This window comes from Ostrea edulis, chromosome 5, assembly GCF_947568905.1.
Source record: "Ostrea edulis chromosome 5, xbOstEdul1.1, whole genome shotgun sequence".
NCBI classification, from domain to species: domain Eukaryota; kingdom Metazoa; phylum Mollusca; class Bivalvia; order Ostreida; family Ostreidae; genus Ostrea; species Ostrea edulis.
The window spans coordinates 70,070,965-70,084,396 of NC_079168.1; the positions used below are offsets into that span (position 1 = coordinate 70,070,965).

Sequence of the window (13,432 nt, forward strand, 5' to 3'; positions counted from 1 at the left end):
CTTTTAAAATCTTCTTCTCAAGAACCATTGGGCCAAAGAAGTTCACATTTACATGAAAGCTTTCTGACATAGTGTAGATTCAAGTTTGCAAAAACCATGGCCTCCAGGGGTAGGTTTGGGGCCATAATAGGGACTACGGTTTTACATGCAAATAGATATGGAAAATCTTCTGATATGGTCCAAGGTGACTCAGGTGAGCGATGTGGCCCATGGGCCTCTTGTTTTTTTTTTTATGATCCCCAGGATAGAAAATCGGTGTGTGTGTGTGTGTGTTTTATGATCCCCTGAATAGAGAATCTGTGGGGGGATTTTATGATCCCCGGGATAGAGAATCTGATGTCAGGATGATGGGGCCAAACTTGTTTATGTGTAAAACATTTAAACAACATCCTCTTTGATGCTGTTGATCCTACTAAATAGATATTTAGAATGAGCAAATAGCAATTTCATGATCCCAGGAATAAGAGTTTTGGTTCCAGGATAGGCCAAACTGATTATAGTAAAAATTGGTTAAGCGCTGTAATTGTAAATAGTTTTGAAATATTTTCTGCATTTTCACTGAACATTACAAAATATAATATTTGTATATCTTTGTACCAAAATACAAAAAATTGTATCCTTTTCCAATTTAGACAATTTAAACATTTTCTTTACAGCTTTCAATTTATTTCAAGCATTGCCTTCTGGTGTCATTTGGTACTTGGGTGACCAATAAGGCCTGTGGTTCTCTTGTTTTGGCTATCCCTAAGGCTATTGATTTAAAAGTTTATACATGATTTTATATCAATGGGATGTATATAGATCAAGTTTGAGTTTGAACTTTGATGACTGTTTTTGGGAAGAGTTATGGACCTTGACATTAACAAATAATGCCACAAGTTGGGGCTGTTTTGTGATGCTTGCCATTATAATGATATCTAGTTGAATTGCAGGTTAATCAACATGACACTGCACACTGTTGTAACATGTTTGTTTATTTGTGAGTCATTTATAAAGTAGTTTGTGGGATGTATATTCCTATACCCTAAAAACCGAATCTAACTAAAGAAAGAAAATCTGTCTTCATTTCTGCAAATGACAGGCGATTGATTTCATTAGAAATTAAACAGAAAACGTAATGAATGTAAATATGAATATACAGTAATTTTTTCCTTATAAAACAGTACCATTTCCATAAGATAGAAAACGACACGGCTGATATATGAAACACAATATATTAAAACTATGAATACAGTCAAAATTGTCTTAACGGCCACCTGAAAAAAATGGCCACTCCCAATCAATGGTCACTTTCAAATCCCCATGACAATTTTTTCTCAATATTTGTACTTGAATAAGCGTCCACTCGCATAACACAGTCAGTGGACAATGCAATTCCTTTCCACCATGCTGTTTACCCTGTATTCAGCAGCCATTTTGTTCAATGCTGTGATTTTATCATGTGACATATCACATGAGTTGGTCAGCTGTGATGACCAGGTAGGTTCTAAATAATTACGATGACTTCGGATAAGTACTTGTCAAAATTTATCTATCAAAACAAAATTGTACTTCAAATTAAATCCCCTACCTCTTGTATTTTATTCATTTATACCTTAAGAGGAAAGTTTTATCACTGCTTTAGAAGATTTAGACCAAAAAAGAATTATCATCCTGCAAGATTGCTGAATAATTAAGTGTTGGTATAACACAAATCAATGATATTTTAAAATGAAAAGCGGAATACCTGGAGGATCTTAAGAATAATGTTGACTCAGATAAGAGTTTGAAAATCCATTATGTATTTTTTGTTTTAAAAAAAGAGTAGCATTTCTGTTTTAAGCCATGCATCATACATATAGTATGCATCATGTATGAACATTACAATGTATTGTTCATTTTATTCTGTGAATATGGATAGATTTGATTTAGACTATAGATAGAATAATTTTGTACTATATATCAAACAATTTAGGTTTTATTGGACAGTCTGAAATCAAAAGCTACCTCTCTTAATTGGCCCTTTTCTAAAACTTCCCTAAGGTGGCCTCTCAGGTCAGACAGTACAATGCTAAACACACTGAACAGGTCAATAAATGTGATATCATATAGAAAGCACAACAGATATTACACTTATTGGTATATTATGATAGAGAGACATAAGGTATATTCATTTATCTTGCATTTTGTTTGTCTGAGTGAATGAAATCAATAAATGTATACTACACATCTGTGTTTGTCAAGTTTAGTGTTCTTCATTTTTATTTTATTCTAAATTGAAACTGTCTTCTTAAAAATTGCGCTGCATATTTGATATGCCTGCAGATGCTAATCGGTAATGGTTTTGAACTAATTCTAAAACTACAAAAATAACAGAAATTGTTATTAACTATGTACGAGATGACAAACATGTGAAATTCTCTTTCAACAAGATAAAAATCTCTGTTTTTCCATACAAGGTTTCTGACTTCAGAAAGTGTGAGCACCATCTATCAACTTTTGAGTTTATAAGGTCAAGGTCATTTTGATATATAAAGGAAATGATTTTTGAATGATACTGCAATTGCTATTTAAGTGTTGACAATACCCACTAGTTATTATTATTATTATTATTAAGTGTTGGCATGAGGAGACTGTACAGCGAATTTATGACTTGTATACATATTTTTTTAGCCTACCTGAACTGAAAACTCAAGTGAGCTTTTTTCTGATCCAGATTTGTCCATTATTTGTCATACACTGTATATGTAAAATGTTTATATTTTTGACTTCAGATTGAAGAACAGGGTTATAGTTAACGAAACTTACTTAAAAGCATCCATGGGTAAATGGAATTCAAGTTTGTTCAAATGAAAAGTCCTGTCCCCTTCAATAGAAGATAATAAGATAAAAGTAAAAATAGGATGATGTATTTAAAAAATCTTTGTAAGAACTATTGAAAAGTCAAAACTTTTATAAAAGATATTTTACATATAGTGAAGATTGAAGTTTGTTTAAACCATGAGCCCTGGGGGCCAAAATGGGACTACAATAGAAGTTTCAATTTTTATGTAGGAATATTTAGTAAAATTCTTTTAAAATCTCGAGACTCGCAAGGGTAAGCATTCTTGTATAATGTACATTCAGGTTGGTTCACACCATGAATTCCGGTTCTGATGATGTCATAAGATGGGTACGAAGCATTAGATTTTATTACATATCCATCAATAATCGGTGTTTTGATACTGTTAACTTCACAGAGTGTGGGCGATTTCTGGATCACTACACTATGGTGATATATTCCAGATCATGTCTTTCTGAAACTGATGACGTCACAATACATTAATGCATGGGTTTTTTGGTGGAAAATGATCATCTGTGTCTCAAACAAAACTAATAATTCGGAATTCATTCATTATTTTGTAAATGTGCATATAAAAATACATCTTAACATGATACCTATGGGAAAAATATTTTTTATGGATGAAAAATACAGTAGAAAAATGAGTTTTGAGGGAAAGCTTTTGGTAAAAAGATCAATAAAAATATTCATAAATTCTAAAAAAAAACGTCACAATGCTATTTTTTAAAAAAATTTGATATTTCCAAATTTGACAAGGGGAGATAACTCTTATAACTGAATGTTGATTGATTGTATCTTGTTCAGCATCCCTCTTGAGAATTTTTCACTCATATGGAGACATCACCAGTACCAGTGAAGGGCTTCAATATTAGGCCTATGCTCGGCGCTTATGGTGAGCAGTGAGGGTTCTTTTGTGTGCGACACCTCTACTGTGACACAGAACAGTGAACCCTTGACATTCACACCTGATGCCGAGCGTTTGGTGATGGAACTGTCACTACCTATTTTAACGACTTAGGTCTGTCACGGCTGGGATTTGAACCTCGACCTTCCGCATGCGGGGAGAACACTTTACTTCTAGACCACCGTGGTGGTTGAATGTTAATTAAATTTTTGTGTTCATATATATTTGATAAAGCAATATTTGGTATTTTCAGCAGATATAAACAATTTGAAATTCCTTGTTCATTGGCTGAATACAACAAATGCCCCATTCATTAGAGGTGGAGAACTGTAATAGAGATTGAAGTATATATTTTTGTACTTTTTTAGGTCACCTGAGTCACTCAGGTGACTGTTGCTGTTGATTTTTGTACGTTGTCCGTTAACAACTTCTTCTCAGAAAGTACTGGGCCAAACTTGACCAAATTTGGTATGTAGCTTCTGTAGGTGAAGGAAACCGGAAATTGTAGATTTCATGACCCCCCCCCCCCCCCCCCCACCCTAAGGGGCCTTAATTTTGGGGTAAAAACTGTAAAATTGACGTATTTCTTTAAAAGTTTTCTTCTTTACTCCTGAGCATCTAGCAAAGAAAGTGAATAAATAGTAATGATGAGCAAGGAAGCTTCTACCAAAATTTTTAATTTCATGATCCCCCGGGTAGGGGTTCTGACCCCCGGGCAGGGCCAAACTTGCTATATAGCGTTTATGTGTAAAACACTTAAATAACATCTTCTTTAGTGTTATAATGTTATTGATACTAACTAAATTGAAACTAAATGGATTTTTAGAAAGAGCAGGTAGTCCTTTACCAAAATTGTAAATTTGATGATCCCCGGGGTAGGAGTGGGGCCAAACTTAGTATATTGTATTTATGTGTAAGTTTGCTGATACTGTATAAAATCTAAATGTATACTTAGAAATAGCAGAAAAGAATATACTAAAGAATATTGAATTTCACAACCCAGGGTTTTGACTCTAGGATGGGTCCAAATTAGTCATTAGTTAGTTAATGTTAATACACCTATTATGTTATTTAAAGCCTTTCATAAGTGTATGCACTTTTGAGGGCATTGAAGTTTGAAGAACACATCTTGTTTTACGAGGGCGAGTCAATAAGTAACCAGCCTATCCCATTTCCGATTGACCGAGTTGGTCACGATTTTCATGCCTTGTTTCAGTACATGTTTTATACTTGGGTACAAATTGTACGTGTATCAAGTCATTCTTTAATAAGATATAGAATGTCTAACATGGCTAGTGATGCAAATGCATGCTTTTCATCTAAAGTTGAGTACTGTGCTATAATTCGGTACTTGTATTTAAAAGGTAAAACAGGCAAGGAAATACATGGTGAGTTAGCCGATGGTTATGGGTCTTTTGCACCACCTTATGCTCAGGTTAAATTCTGGGCAGGGGAATTCAAACGCGGAAGAATGTCTTTAGAAGATGAAGCCAGGTCTGGACGCCTACTGGATGCCACCGACAAAGAAATGTGTAAGAAACATCGGGATCTGGTATACTCTGATAGGCGAATTCAGGTGGAAGAAATAGCGCAGGCATTAGGCATTTCACATGGTAACGTTTCAACAATCATACATGATCGATTAGGTATGCGCAAGTTAACAACCCATTGGGTTCCCAAATCCCTTAGCGATGAGCAAATGGCAACCAGAGCATCAGTATGCAGCACCTTGTTGAAGTGTTTTAGGTCAAAAGATGATTTTCTTTTGTGTCTGGTGACTGTTGTGTCTGGTGACTGTAGATGAGGCTTGGGTTCATTATTATGAGCCAGAGAATAAAGCTCAGAGTCGTCAGTGGGTAAGGTGTGGGTTCCCGAGGCCAAAGAATTTCAAGACGCAACCATCTGCTGTTGGACTTATTACTGAAGAGAAGTACAATAACTGGAGCGTACTATGCAAACTTGCTAGACCAGCTGAGAACCGCCATCTGTGAAAAACGCCGAGGTAAACTCGCTAAAGGTGTTTTGCTGCAACAGGACAAGGCGAGAGTCCACACTTGCAAAGTTGCAGTGGATGCTGGAGAGCAAAACGGGTATGAATTAATACCACATCCTGCCTATTCGCCTGACCTAGCTCCTAGCAACTTCTTCCTATTCCCAAACTTGAAAAAGGATATCCATGGACATAATTTCCGGTCTGACAAAGAAGTCGTGACGACAGTTGAGGAGTGGGTTAATGGAAAGGACCCTGACTTTTTCAGTTCTTGGCTGATGGCACTTGAACACTGTTGGTCTAAGTGCATCACACTGGAGGGCAATTACATAAAAAAAGAAGAAGTGGATCTCAACCAGAAATAAGTTAGGCTGGTTACTTATTGACTCACCCTCGTATACTGTTGCTGAACATTAGAATTTAGCTTAGATGGTCGGAGCAGGAATTTTTTTTCTAGATTTTATAGCCCTTGGAGTAGTGATACTTTTTCACTAGTACTCAGGTGGCCGATAAGGCCTGTGGGCCTCTTGTCTTAATCATAAACTGTAAACAATTCTAATTTATTTTCAGGATGAGTTTAATTCAGACAGCATGGTTGTGATTAAAATACTCCACAAGAGCTGGGGCCACTTAGCTCATCAGGAACTCCACTTCCTGTGGTCTCTGAATGTGGCAGACACCTACAAAGCCTCCAGGGTTGTCCAATTACTGGTAATATTATAGTTAAATGTTTAGTCTAGTGACTGGTAATATTATAGTTAAATGTTTAGTCCAGTGACCGGTAATATTATAGTTAAATGTTTAGTCCAGTGACTGGTAATATTATAGTTAAATGTTTAGTCTAGTGACTGGTAATATTATAGTTAAATGTTTAGTCCAGTGACTGGTAATATTATATTGTTAAATGTTTAGTCCAGTGACCGGTAATATTATAGTTAAATGTTTAGTCCAGTGACCGGTAATATTATAGTTAAATGTTTAGTCCAGTGACTGGTAATATTATAGTTAAATGTTTAGTCTAGTGACTGGTAATATTATAGTTAAATGTTTAGTCCAGTGACCGGTAATATTATAGTTAAATGTTTAGTCCAGTGACCGGTAATATTATAGTTAAATGTTTAGTCCGGTGACTGGTAATATTATATTGTTAAATGTTTAGTCCAGTGACTGGTAATATTTTATTGTTGAATGTTTAGTCCAGTGACTGGTAATATTGTAATGTTAAATGTTTAGTCCAGTGACTGGTAATATTATAGTTCAATGTTTAGTCCAGTGACCGGTAATATTATAGTTAAATGTTTAGTCCAGTGACCGGTAATATTATAGTTAAATGTTTAGTCCGGTGACTGGTAATATTATATTGTTAAATGTTTAGTCCAGTGACTGGTAATATTTTATTGTTGAATGTTTAGTCCAGTGAATGGTAATATTGTATTTTTAAATGTTTAGTCCAGTGACTGGTAATATTAGAGTTAAATGTTTAGTCCAGTGACTGGTAATATTGTAATGTTAAATGTTTAGTCCAGTGAATGGTAATATTGTATTTTTAAATGTTTAGTCCAGTGACTGGTAATATTATATTGTTAAATATTTTGTCCGGTGACTGGTAATATAGTTAAATATTTTGTATAATAACTGGTAATGTATTATATAGTTGCGAAGGGTATAATGTCTTTTACCCGTTCTTCAGTCCTATTTTTTTGACAGCGCATTTCCTCTGAAACCACACAACAGAATTTCGTGAAACTTTGTAGTTAATAGGGACACACTGTGTAGATGTCCATATTCCCAGGAAATTGTGATTCAATAATTTTTCTGGAAGTTATGCCTCTTTTGAACTTAGAATTTCAAGCCCATCTGTCCTGTTGTTGTCTGTGCAACTTCTCTGAGACTGATCAACAAAATTTCATGAAACTTTGTAGTTAATAAGGACACACAGTGTAGATGTGCATATTTTCAGGAAATTGTGATTCAATAATTTTTCTGGAAGTTATGCCCCTATTGAACTTAGAATTTTGAATCTGTCTGTCCTGTTCTTGCAGTAATGCATAGCATTACCATTCATTATGTGAGGCATTGTCAAACAGTGTTGGAGCGTGGGGTATGTGAGCTTGCTCACCTCTGCTTTCTTTCATGTTAAATGTGAGTTCAGTATCTGATAATTACAAACATTTTCAAAAGGAAAAAAAAATGATCAGAAAAATGGGAAAGCAAATATTTATTTTTGTGAATTTTCTATTTGCCATGTGGTCACCCTGAACTGTGATTTAAAGTTGTGCACTTGGAAATTAAGTGCAAATGCCGAGTTGGTGACTAAATTTCAAATCCTGGGTAAAGTGAATAGGTTTATAGTAAGACCAATACTATAATGTAGTGGTTATTGTTTTTATTGCATATCAGCTGAAAGCTCAAGTGAGTTTTTCTGACTGAATGTTGTTCATTGTGCATCTACATACAAACTTTTCACATTGTCAACTCCTCAAGAACCACATATGCTTTGTTAGTCTAGAGTTGATACTAACCAGAGGACAGAATCTAGCTTGTTATAGTGGGTTAGACTTTAAAGGACACATCGCATGTTTTTAAACTTTAATTTTTTCAGCAAAATTAATTCATTTCATGCCTAAAACTACTTTACATGTGTTTTAAATGAAACAGTTTGCGTAGTTTTCGAGTTTGAAAGCAATGAAATTCAAATCTTGCGATATGCATATTTTCTTCGATATTTTACGGGCCATTATCTGTGACGTCATATGCGACCTCAAGCGAGAAGATTTGAAAACAGTTGTTAGCCATTTCATAAACAGATAAGATTTAATTAACAAACAAACAATTATCACATTAACGGCTTGTAAATAACACTGCATTAGGGTGTTTTGTGCCATTTAAGGGTGTACTTGCTGTCAGTAGAGAGGATTTGGACTGTGTTTTTTTTCAATTTTCGAAGGAAGGTATGAGGGACAAGACGTGAATATTTTTTGTCGGCACAACGACTTTGCCATAAAAAAAACCCCAGTAGAATTTGTCCCTGTACTTTTTCAAACAAGCACTTGGACAAAGACGTACATAAACTGCGAGAAAATGGTTCTATCGAAGCTACGCACTGTTACATATAGGCCTACTGCATATGCTTCCCGTTCTGCTCTCAAATTCAATACACACTCGCACCAACAGACCTTCACTTTGTAACAACATATAGGCAGAACTTTGCTAGCAGTGTCTACCAATTGGTAGTTTAAAAAAAGAAATTTAACGATAAAAGATAATTGAACTTTCAATTATAAATAATAAAATATGATATTTCCCAACTTTGAATTGAATTATATAATGCTTTCATTATTTTTTAAGGAACGCGTACACATGTGTTTACAACAACAGCACGCCGCGCTCCCACTTCCTAAGTAGATAAAAAATAATAATGATTAATAAAATTGCTTGAATAAAATAATTTAAAAGTATTGTGATTTTCACAATAAGTTTGATCATTTTTATTATTATATTTTTTTTCCGAAATGCACCCGTGACAGTAGGCCTAGTTGTCAATGATACGTAATCTAACTTCTCCAAAAATAAATTTAATAATATTAAATTGCACTGTTTATTTTAGAAAAGCAACAACACTAATTATAGTTGTTTACAGAAATGGTATTACCAAATAGTGTATAGACAGTGATCCCATGTAAACATCATGTACTCGCAAATCTATGCAGATTTCATACTCGCTTTCCTTGCTACATTTGGGTCGCTATTTGTATGCACTGGTGGCTAAAAGATATAAGACTAGGGGAATTTGTCAACATCGAAATAAATGTTATCCATGGTAAATAAATTAGGCCCCTAAAACCCGAGTTTTTAAACATATCTAACACTACTTTTACAACAAGTTGATCGACGAAGGTTGCATATGACGTCACTGTACCACGTGACTACCTATCTAATTAACTAAGCTTTTTGAAATCAGGGCTTAGATTTAAGTCCGTATTGTGGCTAATTATCGCAATACTTCAGCGAACGAACTATTACAATTAATTTCTATAAGCATAAGAAAGACAAAATGCATATAATTCTGTATACTTTGAAAACACGAGATGTGTCCTTTAACTCTTCTTTCATCTTCTTTGCGTAATCTGAATTTTCATAGATTAGTTTCATCCTAAACCAGCATGGATTGCTTATATTTTTTTTGGTTGCATCCTTTCATTATTACCTTAGTGAGATATCAGGCATGAGTTGATGGCCAGAAGAGAAGGAAAAAAGATCGATAAGTGTATTGGGTATCCTTAATCTGACTTTGCTTCATTACTCTGTAAAATTATTTCTGTACTAAAGGATTGGATAGCTAGTCTACATACAGGTTTTCACTGAAAATGTCGTAAAGAAGTCATAAACAAGTGTTGCTTTATTTGTCTTCATTATTGTAAAAGCTAACAAATTGAAAGACTTCTACACAAGAATGATCATGATTCAAGGGGAGTAACTCTTAATAGCACAATAGATCTGTGATAGTTTATTGCTTTAGTAAATTGTTCATGGAGTTAACCCTCTAGGGGCACATTAAGAAAGTTTTGTTTTAGCCATGTATAGTGTTTCATTTAATCTGTGTGGAACTCGATGAATTTCATCTCTTTAGGGCATTAAGACTACCTGCTTGTATGTAGGACTGCCATAAAGTGCTATTGTATTGGACTCCAATATTGTTAAAGCTTTCAAATGGAAAATTGTTTCACACAAGAGCTATCTTTCTACCGACCCCACAACTGATGGGAAGTAACTCTGCATTAACTAGGTTAGATAAAGTAATGAATGTTTACATTCCAGAATTTCTTCGAGTTGGATGATCATTTTTGCTTGGTGTTTGAGCCCTTGATTCCCGAACCTGTGTCCCGAATATTCCAAGGATTTCACAGAGATCAGGTAGAGCTTTTACAGAAACTAGAAGTCCCAGAACGATACAACTTTGTAATCCCTAATCCCAACTTTAACCACTAATCCTAATCCCAACCTTCAACCCTAACCATTAATCCTAACCTAACCATTAATCCTAATTCTAACCTAACCATTAATCCTAACCTAACCATTAATCCTTACCCTAACCATTAATCCTACAGTACAGCCATCGCGGTTACCTTATTTACCACGTCACCGCGACGAAAAGTTAATCCTTTCCGCATTACACCGTCGCGGATTTTCATAGTGGGGCTTCGCGGGACCACGTTTATACCGCGGCGGAGTAAACTACCTGTATTTGTACAGTTGATGACAGGTCTGAATACTGTATCTTGTCTCCAATGACAGTTACTTCCAATGGATAGAATCAATTGAAAAGTACAATTTAAATCTTATGCATGTATGTTTGTGAATTAAAATTTTTGCAGTATTTCAGAACGAATATATACGTGCATTATCCGTATAATCGACAATGTAAAACATAATTTACTTAAGAGATTTTGTTTTCGTATTGTCAGTGATGATCACGGGAAAGTTAATCGGTATTTATAAACATCCTTTTAATAGAAATTAATTTGAAACTAGAGTGTAGAAAATATTAGATAACATATCGAAGAGATCTATACCTTGACAGTTCTGTCTTTCCTGTCAGATCATGGCTTACAGTGTAGTTTTCTAGTCAACTGAGATTAAACATGCAAATTGCACGTGCATGGACAAGTATCTTTCTTCTGCATACATTTCATTTAAGGCCACTATTAAAAAATTGTTTGTTGGGCGTTAGCCGCCCAACCCTCTCAAAAGGTCACCGACCCAAAAATTTTTATTGGTCCAACAGCGATGTTTTGTTTTTTTGGTTATTGTCCGGTGCGGAACAGAACCGAGTTCGAGCCGGATTTTAGCCGTCCGAGTCAGTAAAGCGCTTGACAGTCACCTTGCTTCACTTCAAGCGCTTCCTTGATGGTTTGTTTCAAAATGTCCGACCTGAAGAGGACAAAACCGTATGTACATTTAAAAGCATATTTAATTAATTACAAAGGACTTAGCTAATGAAGAGATCTAATATAGCAAACAAAATATACAGATATATGTAGACGATGTACAAAAAATTCCAGCAGCACTGACGTATGTGGGAGAACAATATTTAATGCACGAAAAAAAAAATTAATCCTGACCAAAAAAAAAAAAAAAAGCATACCTACCTACCCATCATCAAAGGGGTAGGGTAGGCAAACGCCCAACAAACAGTTTTTTAATAGTGGCCTAATTGAATTCCAAAGTAATAATAAAAAAAAATAAAGAAATAATTGCATCGATTTTAAGAAAAATCAGTATCTCATATTACAGTATTTAATGAATGTGTTAATGATTAAAATAAATCTAAAACTCAATTCTGAAACTTATCATAATAGATATTTCCTTGATAATCATCGCGCGAAAAGACATGATAAGATAAATAAAAATACTTCTGTTTGTAAAATTATAATTGGGCATTGAAATGCATGTATGATCATGTTTTATTCGTTAGAAAGCGAAACCATGGCGAATACATTAAACTGGGACTAAAATTTATGGGGCATGTTTCTTTGTTTGATACATATATATCTTTTTATTGAGTATTGAAATTTTAAAATAAGATCATTGATCTTAACAAAAACTCGGTCTTCAACAGTGTTCAATGATACATGTGTACATGTATTTGATGAATTGAGAAAGTTGTTTGTAAAATGAAACGTAAATTTAAATTCTACTTGAATCTTCTCGTTTTTGTTTAGAATATTCATCTTGCATATTGGATTATTTGTTGGAAAATGTACGTTTTAGTGATAGATTTAATGTTAGAATTTTCTTAGTCATCTTGTTATGTTGTAAATAGTGTGGATCTATGGTTGTGTAATACTTCCTGTCTACCCTATGATCCGAGTTTTGAAAAAGTCCCTTTGAAGCAGTATGGCTTCTCTGGGAACATCAGTCTCTGCAAACGTCAATCAACCTAAGCTCTATTGTTAAAAGTTTGATTGACCAGCGGCTTATCATTGATCAAAACACAGGTAAAATTTGGGGGCGTTAACTTAAAGTTGGGTCTTTAAAGGACACAATGCATGTTTCTAAACTTTTTCATTTTTTCAGCAAAATTAACTCTTTTTATGCCTAAAACTACTTTAAATGTGTTTTAAATGAAATATTTTGCGTAGTTTTCGAGTTTGAAAGCGATGAAATTCAAATCTTGCGATATGCATATTTTCTTTCGCTAGTTTATGCGCCATTTTGTGTGACGTCATATGCGCCCTCGGGTTTGAAAACATCTATTAGCCATTTCATAAACAGATTAGATTTAATCGACAAAAAACCAATTGTCACGTTAACGGCTTGTAAATAATAATGCATTAAGATGTTTTGTGCCGTGCTCGGGTGTACTAGTTGTCGGTAGAAAGGATTTAGACTGAGTATTTTTCAATTTTTCGAAGGAAGGTACGAGAAAAAAGACGTGGATAATTTTTTTGTTGGAGCAAGAACTTTACCTTAAAAAACACACCCAGTCACCTTTTCAAACATCGCTTGGACAGAGACCCTGATAAACTGCGAGAAAATGGATATATCGAAGTTATAAGCACTGGTAGGCCTATAGCATACATTCTGTTTTGCTCTTCAAATTCAATACACACTCGGATCAACTGACCTTCACCTTGTAACAACATATATCAACGATACAATGTAACTTCTACCAACTGGTAGATTTACAACAACAAAAAATAAAGATACAAAATAA

At 34.5% G+C, this 13,432-nt stretch overlaps 1 protein-coding gene across 6 annotated transcripts in view; it reads left to right on the forward strand.

Moving 5' to 3' along the window:
• LOC125650140 (dual specificity tyrosine-phosphorylation-regulated kinase mbk-1-like) overlaps positions 1–13,432 on the forward strand; it is an 81,617-nt gene that overhangs the window by 9,751 nt on the left and 58,434 nt on the right. For all 6 annotated transcript variants that reach the window (XM_048878136.2, XM_048878135.2, XM_048878137.2 and 3 more), the window contains 2 exons: positions 6,286–6,426; positions 10,534–10,629. In XM_048878136.2, the coding sequence (XP_048734093.2) occupies positions 6,286–6,426; positions 10,534–10,629 (237 nt within the window). The remainder of the gene's footprint in view (positions 1–6,285; positions 6,427–10,533; positions 10,630–13,432) is intronic.